General features: G+C 41.5%; 1 protein-coding gene across 1 annotated transcript in view; it reads left to right on the top strand.

The window, feature by feature from the left end:
* Positions 1 to 13,951, top strand: part of rbpjb (recombination signal binding protein for immunoglobulin kappa J region b) — a 44,251-nt gene that overhangs the window by 14,204 nt on the left and 16,096 nt on the right. Inside the window, exon 2 of the mRNA XM_071459969.1 lies at positions 10,467 to 10,505. Coding sequence (XP_071316070.1) covers positions 10,467 to 10,505 — 39 coding nt within the window. The remainder of the gene's footprint in view (positions 1 to 10,466; positions 10,506 to 13,951) is intronic.

Here is a 13,951-nt window from a genome sequence, read left to right as displayed (position 1 = left end):
GCCCTTGGCTATGGAGGCTAGTGGAAGCTGTGAGGGAGCATGGTGTTGATAATAAGGTGTACAGCCACTCCGAGGAGTTGCGATATCTGCTATCAACCCTCGGGCAGGGAAACCAGACACCTTTTTACAGGCCTAATCCCTCATCCCATCCCTCCTCTCTCTCACACACACGGCTGTTTGCATGCACTGTCCTGGAGCTCTACAGTATGTGTATGTGTGTGTGTGAGACAGAGACAAGTGTGTATGTGTAAAATCCATACGCACAGTCAGATATGCGGTCTCATATTCACACTTAGTCTGTGTTAGACTGCAGATGACCCACGCTGGGTGACAGATGTGTGAAAAACGGTTTAATTAGGTGGAGATCTTGAGTATATTTTAAGCATAGTGAAAAAAGATCTGCTTTGGATGATATTGATGGTGAAGAGATAATGAAGATGAAGTGGCTTACTTTTTTAGTTTAAGTCACATTTTATTTTAACATTTCTTGCATTATAGAGTTGTATATCTAAACAGCACCCTGTAACACCCTGCCTTTTATAGGCAGAGTTTGCAGATGGACCCAGTGAACATATAAGTGATTTCTCCATCAAAAATAAATTGTTGTATAGTAAGCTACTGTCTTGATGCCACCTTTTGCCTAACTCTAAGCCAGATTTTACTTTCTGACAGCCTGCCTTAGCCTGGTTTGTATGGTAGTATAATCGGTTTCAGGCCACATTCATATGCACGCTGGTGCGTGAACACACTGCCTGCTAGTTGACCCTAGAGGTCATCCCCTAACCCTTGACCTTGAGCATATGAATGATGGCGTCTGGCGTCTGTGTGTTGTGTTTCAGTCCCCTGGGAATCACTTGCTCTGCAAAGGATAGGTGTGTGTGTGTGTGTGTGTGTGTGTGTGTGTGTGTGTGTGTCCATGTGTCCATGTATGTTTGTCTATCTGCAATCTAGACAAAACATGAAAGTGCTCAGCCAAAGGTGTCACATGTTATCATTTCCACAGCATCAGAGTTCAGGTTTGAATTCTGCTGGCAAAAAGGTTTTTGTATGTGATCTCATTTGGGAGATCTTATGAAACAAATGTTTCACCAGATTTCAGTGAGTTTTTTTTTTTTTTTTTTTGGTCTTACTCTGCAGTGAAAATGTCAAGTTTTTGATATCTCACCTGCACTTCCTTTGATTGCACACATATTTTGTAATGGATTACATTTCGCAAATATCACACACCCAGTGTGTTCGTTAGAAGTCGCATATTCTTGAGCAACAGAGGAAAGCTCAGTCACTGTACATCAGTTTGGATTATCAGCTCCATTAAACGCTTTCACTTGAATGGCATTTGTAATGCATGTCAGTCAGGTTCAACTGTGATCAGTCTTAACTTAAAGAACAATCATTTTAATCCACTTAATCGCCAGTTTACTTAAACTGATGTAGTGATGAGTTATAGCTTCTCTGCCCCTTTCTCAACTCTAAATATGGAAACATGGCCTGTAGTTTCTATGCTGAAGTTGTCTGTAATGTTAAAGTGTCTCCATTCCTGTGAGGGCAGACATTGTTTCCTGCATGGTGTCTCTCTCAGTTCCCATGAAAAGGAGTGGTTCCTGTAGTGTTTTGTATAGTGTTTGGTATTTAATATAGTGCCTATGGACAGATGAGTTGAGGGATTTATGCTCCTCCATCAGGATGTTGTGGTACTAACACCCAGTGGCTCTATATCTTTCTCAGATTTTCCCAGCACCTCCTTTTTAAAAAATATCAAAACCTTGATAGGCCTTGGCTGCTTTGTGTTTTTCCCAGTGTCTGCTGCTGGCAGTGCTTATTGATGGTGAAAGAAACATGAAGGAGGTTGTAGAAAGGCTCATTAATCTCCCTTTTAATTATGCAAGGCAAATTTTTAATTTTGCAATATTTCAAATCTATTCTCAGTCCTCCTGCTGACCACTTATCACTCCCCATCAGTATAAAATGCAGTACTACGATGACTCAGTTCCTACTAGGGATAAGTATTTTAAGCAGTTTATCAATTTAATTGTTGACCACATGAACGATTAAACAAATATTGGCAAATAAAACCCATCTGGCCTGAGGTTGATATTTTCAGATAATTAACCTTTTGCAACCCTGCTATGCATGTGTTACAATGGCATGCTTGAGTTTCAGAAAAGTTAACTTCGCTCCTGTAGGTTTATTAGAGATGTATCAGATACAAGCCTGAGCAACAGAGCAAAAAGCAAATGTGTGTTTGTGCACTTTTGCCTTAGTGTATGTGTATGTTCTCAGTCTGCTACACAGTGCTGAGGACATGTCAGGGTGTGTATTTTAGTCTCTTCTCAGCCTTCGGGTGTTCATGTGTGTTTTTTCCTCGGCACCGTTTGGACTGTCAGTCACAGCTGTCAAACACATCACCGTATGAACGGCAGGCTGCGTTCACACTCCCTCAATCAACCCTCCCTCCCCGTTGCATTCGCCTGTGTTGACGTGTCTTACATGTGTTTGTGTGTTAGCATGTGGAGGTGGGTGGTCGATGCTCTATTCATAGCAACTGCCATCCCTCTCTGTCACCAGTACCTCATATGTCATACTAGGTGTCAAAGAACGATGAGAGAGCCCACCCTCTTTCCCCGCCATGTTGCATCCCAAGGTTACCGTAATTTTATTCACTTAACAGTGTATCATTGCATTACAGATGTACTTGTAAGTATATTTACCTCGGATAGACATCTGAGTAGTGATTCATCAATGATACTGTAACTTGATGCAACAGTTAATGCCTATTAATCTTTATTCCTGCAGCACAGATGTATCAAATAACAAAGTCTGGATGCTGCCATAGAGGAAGAGGGGGGTGTGTGAGATTAAACTGGGGGCATAGTCATGAGGAGTAATGTTTGCGTTTAGTAATTTTGTACCAGTTGGGTTTAGATACTTGTTGAACATCTTAACACATGGCAACATACAAAACAAAGGTGGATTTGGTGTTTAAACTAAAACAGAAATCTTATTTTGTCATTGTCAAACATAGCTCTGTTGGAGACTAGCTGCTGTCTGATAGGCTGAGCATCCATTTGTGTTTTTGTTACTATTTTGGAGAGTTGTTGAATTCTTTTGTCTGTAGTGATCTAGCAAAATGCCTGCTGTAATTTCCTGTATCCAAATTTGCTTGTTTCATCCAACCAACAGTTCAAAATCCAAAGATAATGAATTTTATATTATATGTAACAAAGGAAAACTGCAAAATGTAACATTTGAGAAGCTAGAACCAGAGAATTTGGGGCATTATTTCTTGGTGCAGATCATTCCAGCGAAATATGAAAAAAAGTGTTTTTAAAAAAAGTTACAAAGCTGCATGCACGAGTGATCTGCCCATTAATAGTTGTTGTCATATTGCTGGCGGTTGCTAACTTGTGAAAGTGCTGGCCAAAATCTGAACATCAAATAAAGACACAAGGCCTAAATATGGTGCTGAGAAGGAGTTCAGTTTGATGTTTATCAGTGCTGGTAAACTGAAAATGAAAAGCGTCTTCACACAGTTTCACACACTTTTCTGGATGACTGGATATCTGTGCCTTACTGTCAGCCAGCTCTGGTTCAGATTTGACAAATTATTTTTTATTTAATTGTTTTTTTTTTTAAGAGATACTCACTATGACTCGAGCCTTTGCGGTTGCGTCTGTGTTCTGTGAAACAGGCCTGAGGGGAGGCTGGGTGTGGAGTTTCGCTGTGTGTGTTTGAGACGTATCTGCTGTTGGTTAGAGGTGTTGGGTTTTAATAAGCTACCACAAAAATATGGTCTGTCACCCTGTGGCTGCTCTTGTGCTCAGCCTCTGAGAAATTAAAGTGTCAGTGTAGTGTCAGTGTGCATATTTGTGGACGTGTGTGTGTGTGTGAATGTGTGTGTCCTCTAAAGCAGCCAAAATGATGGTAAAATTAATAAGATAAACAAATATCATGTTAAAAATATCCTCTGAATGGTAATAATCAATATATTTCACTGGTAACATTTTAATGCCCACATACCTCCAGTAACACAACAAGCATTTTATTTGTCCCTCAGAATATTGTTGTTGGCAGGACGGAGCAGCTTTTATCAATTTTCCCATGACTCTCAGGTTACAGTTTTGTTTCCAAACAGCATTCAGAACAGTTCGGTTGATGAGAGTTAAGAGTAAACTGACAGTCTGGGTTTGCAAAATGGAAATACCAGGCTCTAATCTTTTACACTACGAGGGACTGTCTCAGATTAACATGTGCATTCAGGCAAACAAAGAAGATGACATGACAGGACTGAGTGTGTTCCCTCCACGTTCTACTTGTCTGATTCTTCTGCGTCTTAGAAGTTTGAACCAGTGGTTAACGTGCTCTGCGGCTCTGTTAGGACCCTCATTTTGTCAGACACAAGCCAGTCGAGCTAACAGGCAATGGAAAGAAAGGTGTTTCTGCCAGTTGTAGTCTTTAGAATGAAATGCAGGAGAAACGCTGACTTCAGACAGTTACTGTTTAAAATCTTCGATCGTGATTAAAAACATGTAACTGTTGTTGAAGTTAATTCATTGTAGTTTTATATTAATTGGCATCTTTAAGGGACGATGAATACAGAAAAAAGTCATTGCAGCACCACATTGGAAAAATGATCCATATTGCACTAATGCCTCCATGACACTCATCTTTGTAGCAGTGACATGACAATAAAGATGATTATTATCTTTTTAAAAAAGTCAGAATATAATTGAAAATAGAAGAACACAGTAGCAGATATGTTTATTCATATGCTGCTTTTTTATACTTTGGTTATTTTTCTCTCTGAAACAGTAGCAGGTTTTATGCTGCACATCTGAAATTAATTAATTCTTGATTAATCATTTAATTATTTTGTTTATAAAATGTTTCCAACAACCCCAACGAGATGTAAAAAGCAGACTGTCACGTTTGAGGACTGGACACAGCAAATGTTTGGTATTTTTGCTTGAAACATGATCTGCGGCAGACTATTATTGTTGATCGACTACTTGATGAATTGACTCATCACTGCAGCTCTATTCGGGACCAGAATTGTTTACTTAATTATTGCCAGGGATTTTAAATTTGTCTGACTGTTTTGTGGTAGCATTATGCCTCAGCCTCAGCTTTCCTCAGGTCGTTTGAAACATTCTCATAATGGACTGTCCTGCTTTGATATTTACCATATAACGTGTTATAAAGAGTCTGCATTATAAAAACTTAAGGCCTAAGTGCTTGCATTTTGCATTGATGGACACATGCATTATACAACAGACACTATCAGCGCTCCTCTGTAAGCCAACTGTGACGTCACTCTCACTTCCCAGTGAAAGCACAGAGTCAGGACATCCTCTTCCACTGCCCACATGTAAATGGAATGACTGTTTGCCCCATCTTATACCAGCTCACTGGCCTTGGCACACTTTTAATGGCTACACACCGTTAGTAACTGTGCCAGGGTAAACTAACAGTGAGTTGGCATAGCAGTTTAATGGGCCTATCAGGTTCCTAATAGGAGATTGCCAAAGTAAAAAAAAAAAAAAAAAAAAAAAAAGGCCCATTACAGGGTTCATAAACAGACCTGAAAGCGATGAGAGAAGTATGGGAAATTAGTTTGCTGGTTTACAAGTTGTGAATGCAGAGCAGCCTGACAGAGGTTTGGATTTGTGCACAGGGAGGTGGTCTTTGTGTCTGTTTATACCGTCAGTCTCTAAAGAACATGAAGAACACTGCTGCTGAAATTGCACAATAATGACATTTGGATCTGCTGTAACAACTTGAACACTTTATCCTGTGGGGTTGATGGTAATGTCACTGCTATTTGGAGGCAGTGATGTCGGTATACAAATATTCACTTGTGATGCAGTCACTTTGTTCAGGATTTTTGTTTTGGGGTTTTTAAAATGGCAAAAGAAATGAAGGCTCCCTGCAGCCAGCAGTTCTGAATTTTAAAAATTGAAAGTTTGAGCTTCAATGCAAAACAACCAGCATACCCCAATAAAAAGCAGTGTTGAACTTTAAAATGCTTCATAGACAGTATCACCTTCGGAAAATATAGCTTCCTCATATCCTCTTTTTGTGGCTTTAGTGACAGACATTTCGACAGATTTGCATCATGTAAAAGTGAAATACACATGAAAAGTGCAATTGTGTGCAATGTTAAATGAAGAAGTTTCCAGCTGTCTCATATTATTCTTGTTTACTATACTTAGTTTGCTCAACACTCTGAATTAAAGTGACACAGAGTGAGAGCCAGTAGGACCCACAGAGAACATTGCTGTCATGATGGTCACTGTCAAACTAACCAGGCCTGTAAATTTGGTGTGTAGGCCTTGGTTTCCTTGGCTGCTTTTTCTTTCTTTTTTTTTTTAGTACATAACTGCATTTAAATAAATAAGCTCTATATCCTTATGATGGCCTATCTGTGTCTGTGAAATTGATAAATCACACCTGTTGTGAGCTCAGTGCACTTGCAACCCCTCTTGCCGTCTGTCTTATTATAGCGATATTCTCACTTGTTTTCTCACTGCTGTTTGGCGGCAGTTTCTCTCACACTCATTGTGTCCAGCGGAATAAGTGATAGTAAGCAGGAGGTGAGGAGGAGGAGAAGGAAGGAAGGAGGGAAGGGAGAGTAGTCATAACGGATGGAGAGCAAATCGGATGAAACTCCTCTTTACACAGAGCTTCCTTTTCCTCCTCCGACCCCTGGGCTGCATTAAGACTGTTCGTCTGTGCATTAAAGGCAAAGAAAAGTAGAAAGAAAAGAAAACAAGAAGATGACAAACATTTGTTTGCAGGCACGTATTTATGTAGCACAAAAATTATTGCAATGATGAAACAAAATTAGGCAAAATAATAGAACAAAAATAATAAATAAAGCCCTAAAAAACATTTAAAAGCCTCACAAAATGACGTAGGAATACAGAAACATTGAATGTGTGAATTGTGGAAGTGATGTGTGACATTGAACTTTTATGAACTCCACCATGTAAAGTGGCATTTAACTGTAGCCAAACCTCCCTGAGAAACTGCAGATGCAACAGTCAGCTTTCTTTTGCCTTTGCAACTCTACCTATTGCGGTTTCCTGTGTTTGGTCTTCGTCTGTTGTTGGTGTTTGTGTCTTGAGCGAGTGTGTTTTTTTTTGTTTTTTTTTTAATTTAGCTTGTGGAGGTGTTAGGAAACGTGGACCGTGGTTTTTCATGGAACTTGCAAACCTACCTCCTTGACACTTGTGACCACCGTCATGATTCTCTGTACGCTGCAGTACTTCACATGAATTTTGATGTGTGCATGCTGTAAATATGCACATAAAAGCATGCACTCTTAGAAAACACACCCATTCTGTGAGGAAGTGGCTTTTACTCTGATTTAAAAAAAAAACAAAACTCTTTTATGATGGATGTTTAAAAATGTTTGAAAAATTGCAAGTAAATGTTGCCATGACTGATTGATGCTTCTTGTGTGGACACATGGCTCCTTGTTCCCCGACTCCCCCTGTTTCTCTTGCCTTCTCTCTCTGTATATCCACCACAAGATCCTCACACTTCATCTCTGCGTAGATCGCATTCTCCCCCTTTCCACAACACGCCATCTATTTCTACTTGCCCTGCCTCGCCTTTAATCTCACCCTACACTTCTCCCTGCAGTATCCCTTCCTCCATTGCTCCCTGTTTGCAGTGGAGGGGGGGGGGGGGGGGTTCGAAAGGGGGGGAGGAGGGGAGGGAGAAAGAGAGCCGTCTGGAATCCATTAGCCAGTTGAGGCATCAGTGTTTCACTGTGGGAACCTTATTGATTGCCCTCCTTTATAATTATTCCACCTCCACTCCCTCCTTCTGGGCCTTGCACCAATCATGTTTTCAGTTTCATTCGCTTTCTCCTGCCCTTTATCCCCCCTTTTCCTCTTTCTTTTGCTTTTTTTTTCTCTTTAATTTATGTTTGCGTGCTTCTTTTTTAACTTCACACTGTTCCTTCCAAAACCTCTGACCAACTGAGTCACACGCTGTGTGTTTATTGATGAACTGGCATGCAAAACTGCCATGTCCTACACAAGGAGAAAAATCTGACTAATTCACACTGTATCCTCCTTGTAGACAATCACCTCTGCTTGCAGCCTCCTCTTTATACCAGCCCTATGCTATAAGCTGAGTGTAACAGATGCTGTGATGAACATACAGTAAACAAAATGTATGATTCGATGTGTAGCATGGTTTTTAGGGTCAGCGCTGTGTATGTTTTGTCACAAAAGATTGAAAAGCCTCAGTAGACTCAGTGGACACCTAAAGGAAATTCGTGTTAACTTCACTACAAACCTATGTGCACCAATGGAGCATTGTGGTGATGCTCAGGAATGTGTCGTCCATGAGCAAACATTGTCACATAACTGTCACATAATCTCACAATTGGATGTAGAGCTGCAACAAATACTTGATTAGCTGATGAATCGATAATAAATAATCATTTGTGGCTTTGATTAAATTTGATTTGGATTCTTCGTGTCATGATTTGATTCAGAATTGATTCTTGATTCAAAACTGGCACAATTTCCCTGCTCTTCCTCCACTGCTCTGTGCCAAACATGTATGTTTTACAAACCATTCACTTGTGTTTTTTATCCACTGACTTGCAAAATGGAACATAACTGTAAGACTTAGATAGAAGCGTGTGGGAGTATAAATATTTAACAGCAGTAATGAGACTATTAAGACTTTAATTATTTGGTTCATACTGAGCCAATGGTCATTTACTGAATGGCTCAGGACAAACATTCTGTGCGTACTCTAAACACCCCATCTGATGAAAGAGAACCTGAGGAAACATTTTTTTTCCACCCTTCTTTTCTCCACTCCTCCTCTCTCTATCTTATATCAATGGCGCAATAACATCATTTTTTTTTTTGTTGTTGTTAAAATGAAACAAATACATTTAAATTTCAGTGATATCGTGAGAGAGAAAAATGAGAAAAAGAATGGGTTTTGTTCTTGTCCTCGAATGGCTGTCCTTTGCAGACTCAGTCTTATTTCTCTGTTACCGCTGAGGAGAGTGTGCAAGGAATGCAGCTCAGACTGTATTTCTTGTAACATGTTGTACATGTCAGGTTTTTTTTACTAACAAAAAAAAAGTAGTTGACCGGAAAATAGTCATCGTCCGCTGTGACATATTGTAAGTTTACAGCCTTTTTCTTTATATCTGTGGGCTGCAATTTCCTTGTTACATACGACAAATGACTAAGAGCGCTCAGCTATGACTCAAACCACAGTGTACTGATTCACCAGGCTTCCAGCAGCTTGAATTTTTCTGTAAGTTGTCTGTCCACTTTCCAGACAGAGTCTTTATAGTAAGTCACAGTATATGGTGCTGTCATAATAGTGGAAATGAATTATTTATTGACAGTAATATCCTGAAGATATGAAGCTGAAAGATCCAGAGTTAAAGGGAGAATCATCACAGAAATGTTGTCATTCTTAAAGTCACCCTCCCAGCTTTGGATGTACATCGCATACATCATCCCTTGCTTTTTTAATTAAGAAATTATACTAAGCAATTACCCTTGATATATTGATGTGCTGTCAATAATATTGCAAGATGTGTCACTTGTTTTTGGGAGTCTAACTTTTAGACATTTTGTCTATTTGGCTGCACTTCACCGTGATTCACACCACCCATTGGTCATCTGTAAAGCACGGTGACCTGATGAAATTAGTCTTATCTTTTATAACACAGAGGCATTTACTGTGTTATATCCCAGCGGTCCAGTTTTCAAAAATGCTGCACGTTGCCTCTGCTCAAGTGTAGTTTAGCCTCCGCTATTATGCACCATTGAACTGGAAGCTGCGTCAGGAAATTATCAAGTCAGATGCACTTGTTCCGTTTTTGCAATTCAGATCGGCACACATGAAGCCTGAGAGCTGTGACTGTAGCCTCTGTCTGTCATGCTTTTATTTGTCTATTCAGTATCATATAATCAAACAGTGAGGTATATATCACCACCATGTTTACTGGTTATTAGACGTTTAAAGCTGTAAGTTGTAAAAACCTTGATAACAAAGATAAGCATGTGTGATTATCCTCTGAGCCAACTGTGATCTAAAGGCATCTCTGTTCGGGTTCATGTTTGCCTTCCTGAAATATAGCAGTAATCTTGATTGTTGTGTTAAGTGAAATCGAACACAACAGCAGCGTTTTCCGTTGATGCACAACCTGTTTTGACACGCCATTGATGGGAATTAATCTGAATAAAGTTCAGCATCTGTACTCCTGCTTTAACCTGCCTGTGGCCATGAAAACAAGAAAACACACATCCTGTCACTGCTTGAGCACAGAGCCACTGCACACTGTCAGGGCCACAGTTTGCGTGTGTGTGTTTGTATTTGTATACGTGCACCATTGTGTAATGCAGTGTTTACTTGGTGTGTGTTTGTGGTTGATAACCAGCCCACTCATGTTTTCTTCTCACTTTGTGTCTTTGCAGGAAGTTCGGGGAGCGCCCTCAGCCACAGCGCCTAACAAGGTGAGTGTGCGCGCGCACACATGTCCACACAACATAATCTTCCCTTAAGACCTTATTTGTTGTCACACTGGTATTTGTATGTCTACCTGTGTGTAGTGTGGACACATTCTTGTGAATACAGTGACACATCACCGCTAGTAAATAAGAGCTGACTTTTTCAGAACGGCAGGGTAAAAGCAACAAAAAAAAAAAGACCTATGTGTTAATTGAAGATATTTATGTTGACAACAAATTACCTGCAGTTGTCAGTCACCTTCACCTACAGATTCTCACAGGGATTATGAATTTTCTAGCTGTGCACAAGGTGTACAGCTCAATCAATTGGTCAAGAGGAACATAGCCTCTGAAAAAAACTGCAATACATCCGAATATATGTGCTACTGGAAAAAACACAAAGGCATAAACTTCACTCTAGGCCAACCTGTCAGTGCTGAGGAGCTCGTTTGTGGTGGTGATTTCCAAAAGGGGTTGGTGCAGATTAAGTCAGACATGCACCTGTAAAGACCACAGAGTAAATAGAGCACTGCTTGGCTGCTTCTTGTTGCAGCAACAGGGAGGACAAAGTTGAACTGCCGAAGCAACAACATTGCGTGTGTAGTTTTCCTGTGGCCTCATCGTCCGTGCTTCTACAGTCGAACAGCTGGTATCTGTTGACCCCTGCCGTATTACATCACATTTGTTATGCTGTTGATTGTTTATTCGTTAGGTCTCTGTACATGTTCAGTCCTCTGAGACGTGCTTTAATATGTTTGTGTTGAAATAAACTCCATGTATCACAATTGTTTGTAGAGAAATATGCCAGAAAGGCAATAACTCAGCCTTTTCCAAGGACTCGCAGTCTAAACTTGCACTCCGTATGCACTGTGCTGGGCTTTGCATTCAGCAGAGCTTGGTCTAGCAGCGCTGCAAGTTTTTGATTACTCTGTTCCTCTTATGTTTGTTCCAAGTCATTTGGAGGAACATTTGGGCGAACAGAGAATGTTGATGGATGTTGTGGCTTGCTTCTGGAGGTTTGTGTGTGTGTGTTTTTGTGGGGTAAATGGGCGTGTGTGTGTGTGTGTGTGTGTGTGTGTGTGTGTGTGTGTGTGTGTGTGTGTGTATGCACTTGTTTGCCCGTTGGTGTTTCTCTTTGTTACTGGGAGCGGGCATGGGTTTGCCTGCGCACTTGTGTGTGTGTGCATGTGCTCCTCTTCTGCGTGTGGCAGTCAGCGGGGAAAATGAGGGGTTGCATATTGCCTGGAACAGCCAAGCTTGGTTTTGGAAAAAGGGGCCCCAGCACCTTTTGATGTGTCCCCCCTCTCCATTCATGTTCTGCCAGTCCGCTGGCTTGCACCGGCCCCTCCATTTGTCTGATGGTTTCGATGGCCAGAAATATGATGGACACAAAACACTCTTTACCCAAGAGCTGAAAGGCACAACTCCTCAACTGTGTGTGTCTTTGTAGCCGTGTGTATCATGGTGTTTTGGTCTTTGTGTTTTTCTCCATAGATCCACCTCGGTGTCCTCATGTCTGCATGTTCACTCACACCCACTCGTCCCCCTTCCTGCAGCAACAACAGCCCCATGGTTTTCTGTCATGCAGCAGCACAGGCAGCTAAAATGGTGCGCCGTCCTGCAGGGGCTTTTTAGGGCAGCTAAAGCTCCGGGTCCTGCAGGGCCGCCCTGTCAGGAAGGCTACTCGACTGGAAATACAATACGTGACACACATAACACTGGAAATGAGCGCACACAGACACGTACTCACGTACACAGATATAGACAGATACACATGCACAAAAATCTACACACAAGCCGACACAGCACATGAGCGTACAGGCTGGATAAGCTGCCTCCTCTGTTAGGGGAGCCGCCCCTTCAAGGGCTTATTCTCCCAAACAACAGAGGAAGGGCCAGCTCTGCAGAATCCATCGCCTCGCATGGAAACACGCAAAATAGAAACCCTTCTTTACTTATCTGCTTCCTTGTCAAAAACTCCTAAATTCAGGCTGAGATTGAACCCCAGTGACAGTTAATGTGACTCAGGCTGTTGTTTGGTCTGAAATCACATGCCTGCATTTAAATTTTCTTCTTCTTTCTTTTGCATATTTTCCCTCTCATGATATCGATAAGTGCGCTTTCCGTCTCACCGTCACAAAATCAACTTAATCTGCCGTTCAGCTTTCATTGTATTGACTTTCTAAGCATTTGTTTTTTCCCCTCCTCAAAGGCCGTTGATGCTGGAGGCTATTAGACAACCCACACTTTTGATACTGTGACAGAACGTGCTAGTCTTTGTTTATGGGCTGTTTTTAGGTAGTAGGATATCAGAGCTGAGATCTAGTAAATGTTGCTGCAAGATCCTGTTGTTCAGGGCAACTACCTAACAGTATTTTCGAGGCTCACAGGGGACTTCTGGAGGTCAGACGTCAAACATTGAACAGGCACTCTTTTGTCAGTCACTTCATAAATGGAGGATACATTTTGAAGGAGGCTGAGCAGCCTGAAGTGGCTGATGTGGTGAATGTCTTAACCCGAGCCTGACACAACGGATGTGTGTAATCTACCTTTTGTGATGCACAAAGGCGCACACTAATTGCAGTCTGATCATCTTAATTGAGCTATTTCGCAGTACACGTGTGTATTAGTGTGCCTCGCCACTCTGTGTGTGTGTGTGTGTGTGTGTGTGTGTGTGTGTGTGTGTGTGTGTGTGTGTGTGTGTGTGTGTGTGTGTGTGTGCACGGGTGTGGGTGTGGGTGTGGGTGTGGGTGTGGGTGTGGGTGTGTTCACAGGGGGTCTTGTGACGGCTCCACTCTGCTGTAGACGCTGTGGCAGATGTACAGGACAGATGCCTGTCTGCTCTGCTGCATCTGTAGCCTGGCTTAACCTAGCCCCCCTCTCACTCTCTCTCACACACACACACACGCAAACGCACACATTCAGCCGACCCCCGTTGTGCCTGCAGTTGAATATGTCTCTTTTTTGTAAATCTGTCTGGCACATTTTTGTCTCACTTTCAGCGTTTCCTTTTTGTGTTTTCTGTGTTATGGTTATATCTCGTTCCTGCTCTCTTCCTTCCCTCTGTCGATACCTCTGTCATCCCGTTTTCTTTTCCTTTGCATGATGCTCATTAGCAAATTTTCTCGATTTGAAAAAACAGACCTGAGCTTGCCTCTTGGTGAAGTTCTTGTATCATTTTCTTCTTCTCTACCACTTTGTCTGACACTTGCTCTGCCATGTTGGTTCAGCTCTTTCCTCTTTTATTACTTGCTCGTTGCATATACGGCCTTGTTAGTAAACAGCCACCATCAACATCACAAATCTGCTTGATTGCAGTGTCTGGTAAACCACTTTTCTTTTTTCTTTTTTTTTTTCTTGCTCTGATGCATGACTACATTGTCATTGCTTGTCTCTGGTTGCATGCCACTTTTAATATTACATGTGGATGTGGCTTCGTGCGTGTGTCTGGT

The sequence above is a fragment of the Trachinotus anak genome, unplaced genomic scaffold (genome assembly GCF_046630095.1).
Source record: "Trachinotus anak isolate AG129_WGS33_773 ecotype Australia unplaced genomic scaffold, CSIRO_AGI_Tana_v1 ptg000023l, whole genome shotgun sequence".
Taxonomy (NCBI): Eukaryota; Metazoa; Chordata; class Actinopteri; order Carangiformes; family Carangidae; genus Trachinotus; species Trachinotus anak.
This window is presented reverse-complemented; position numbering and strand designations above follow the sequence as displayed.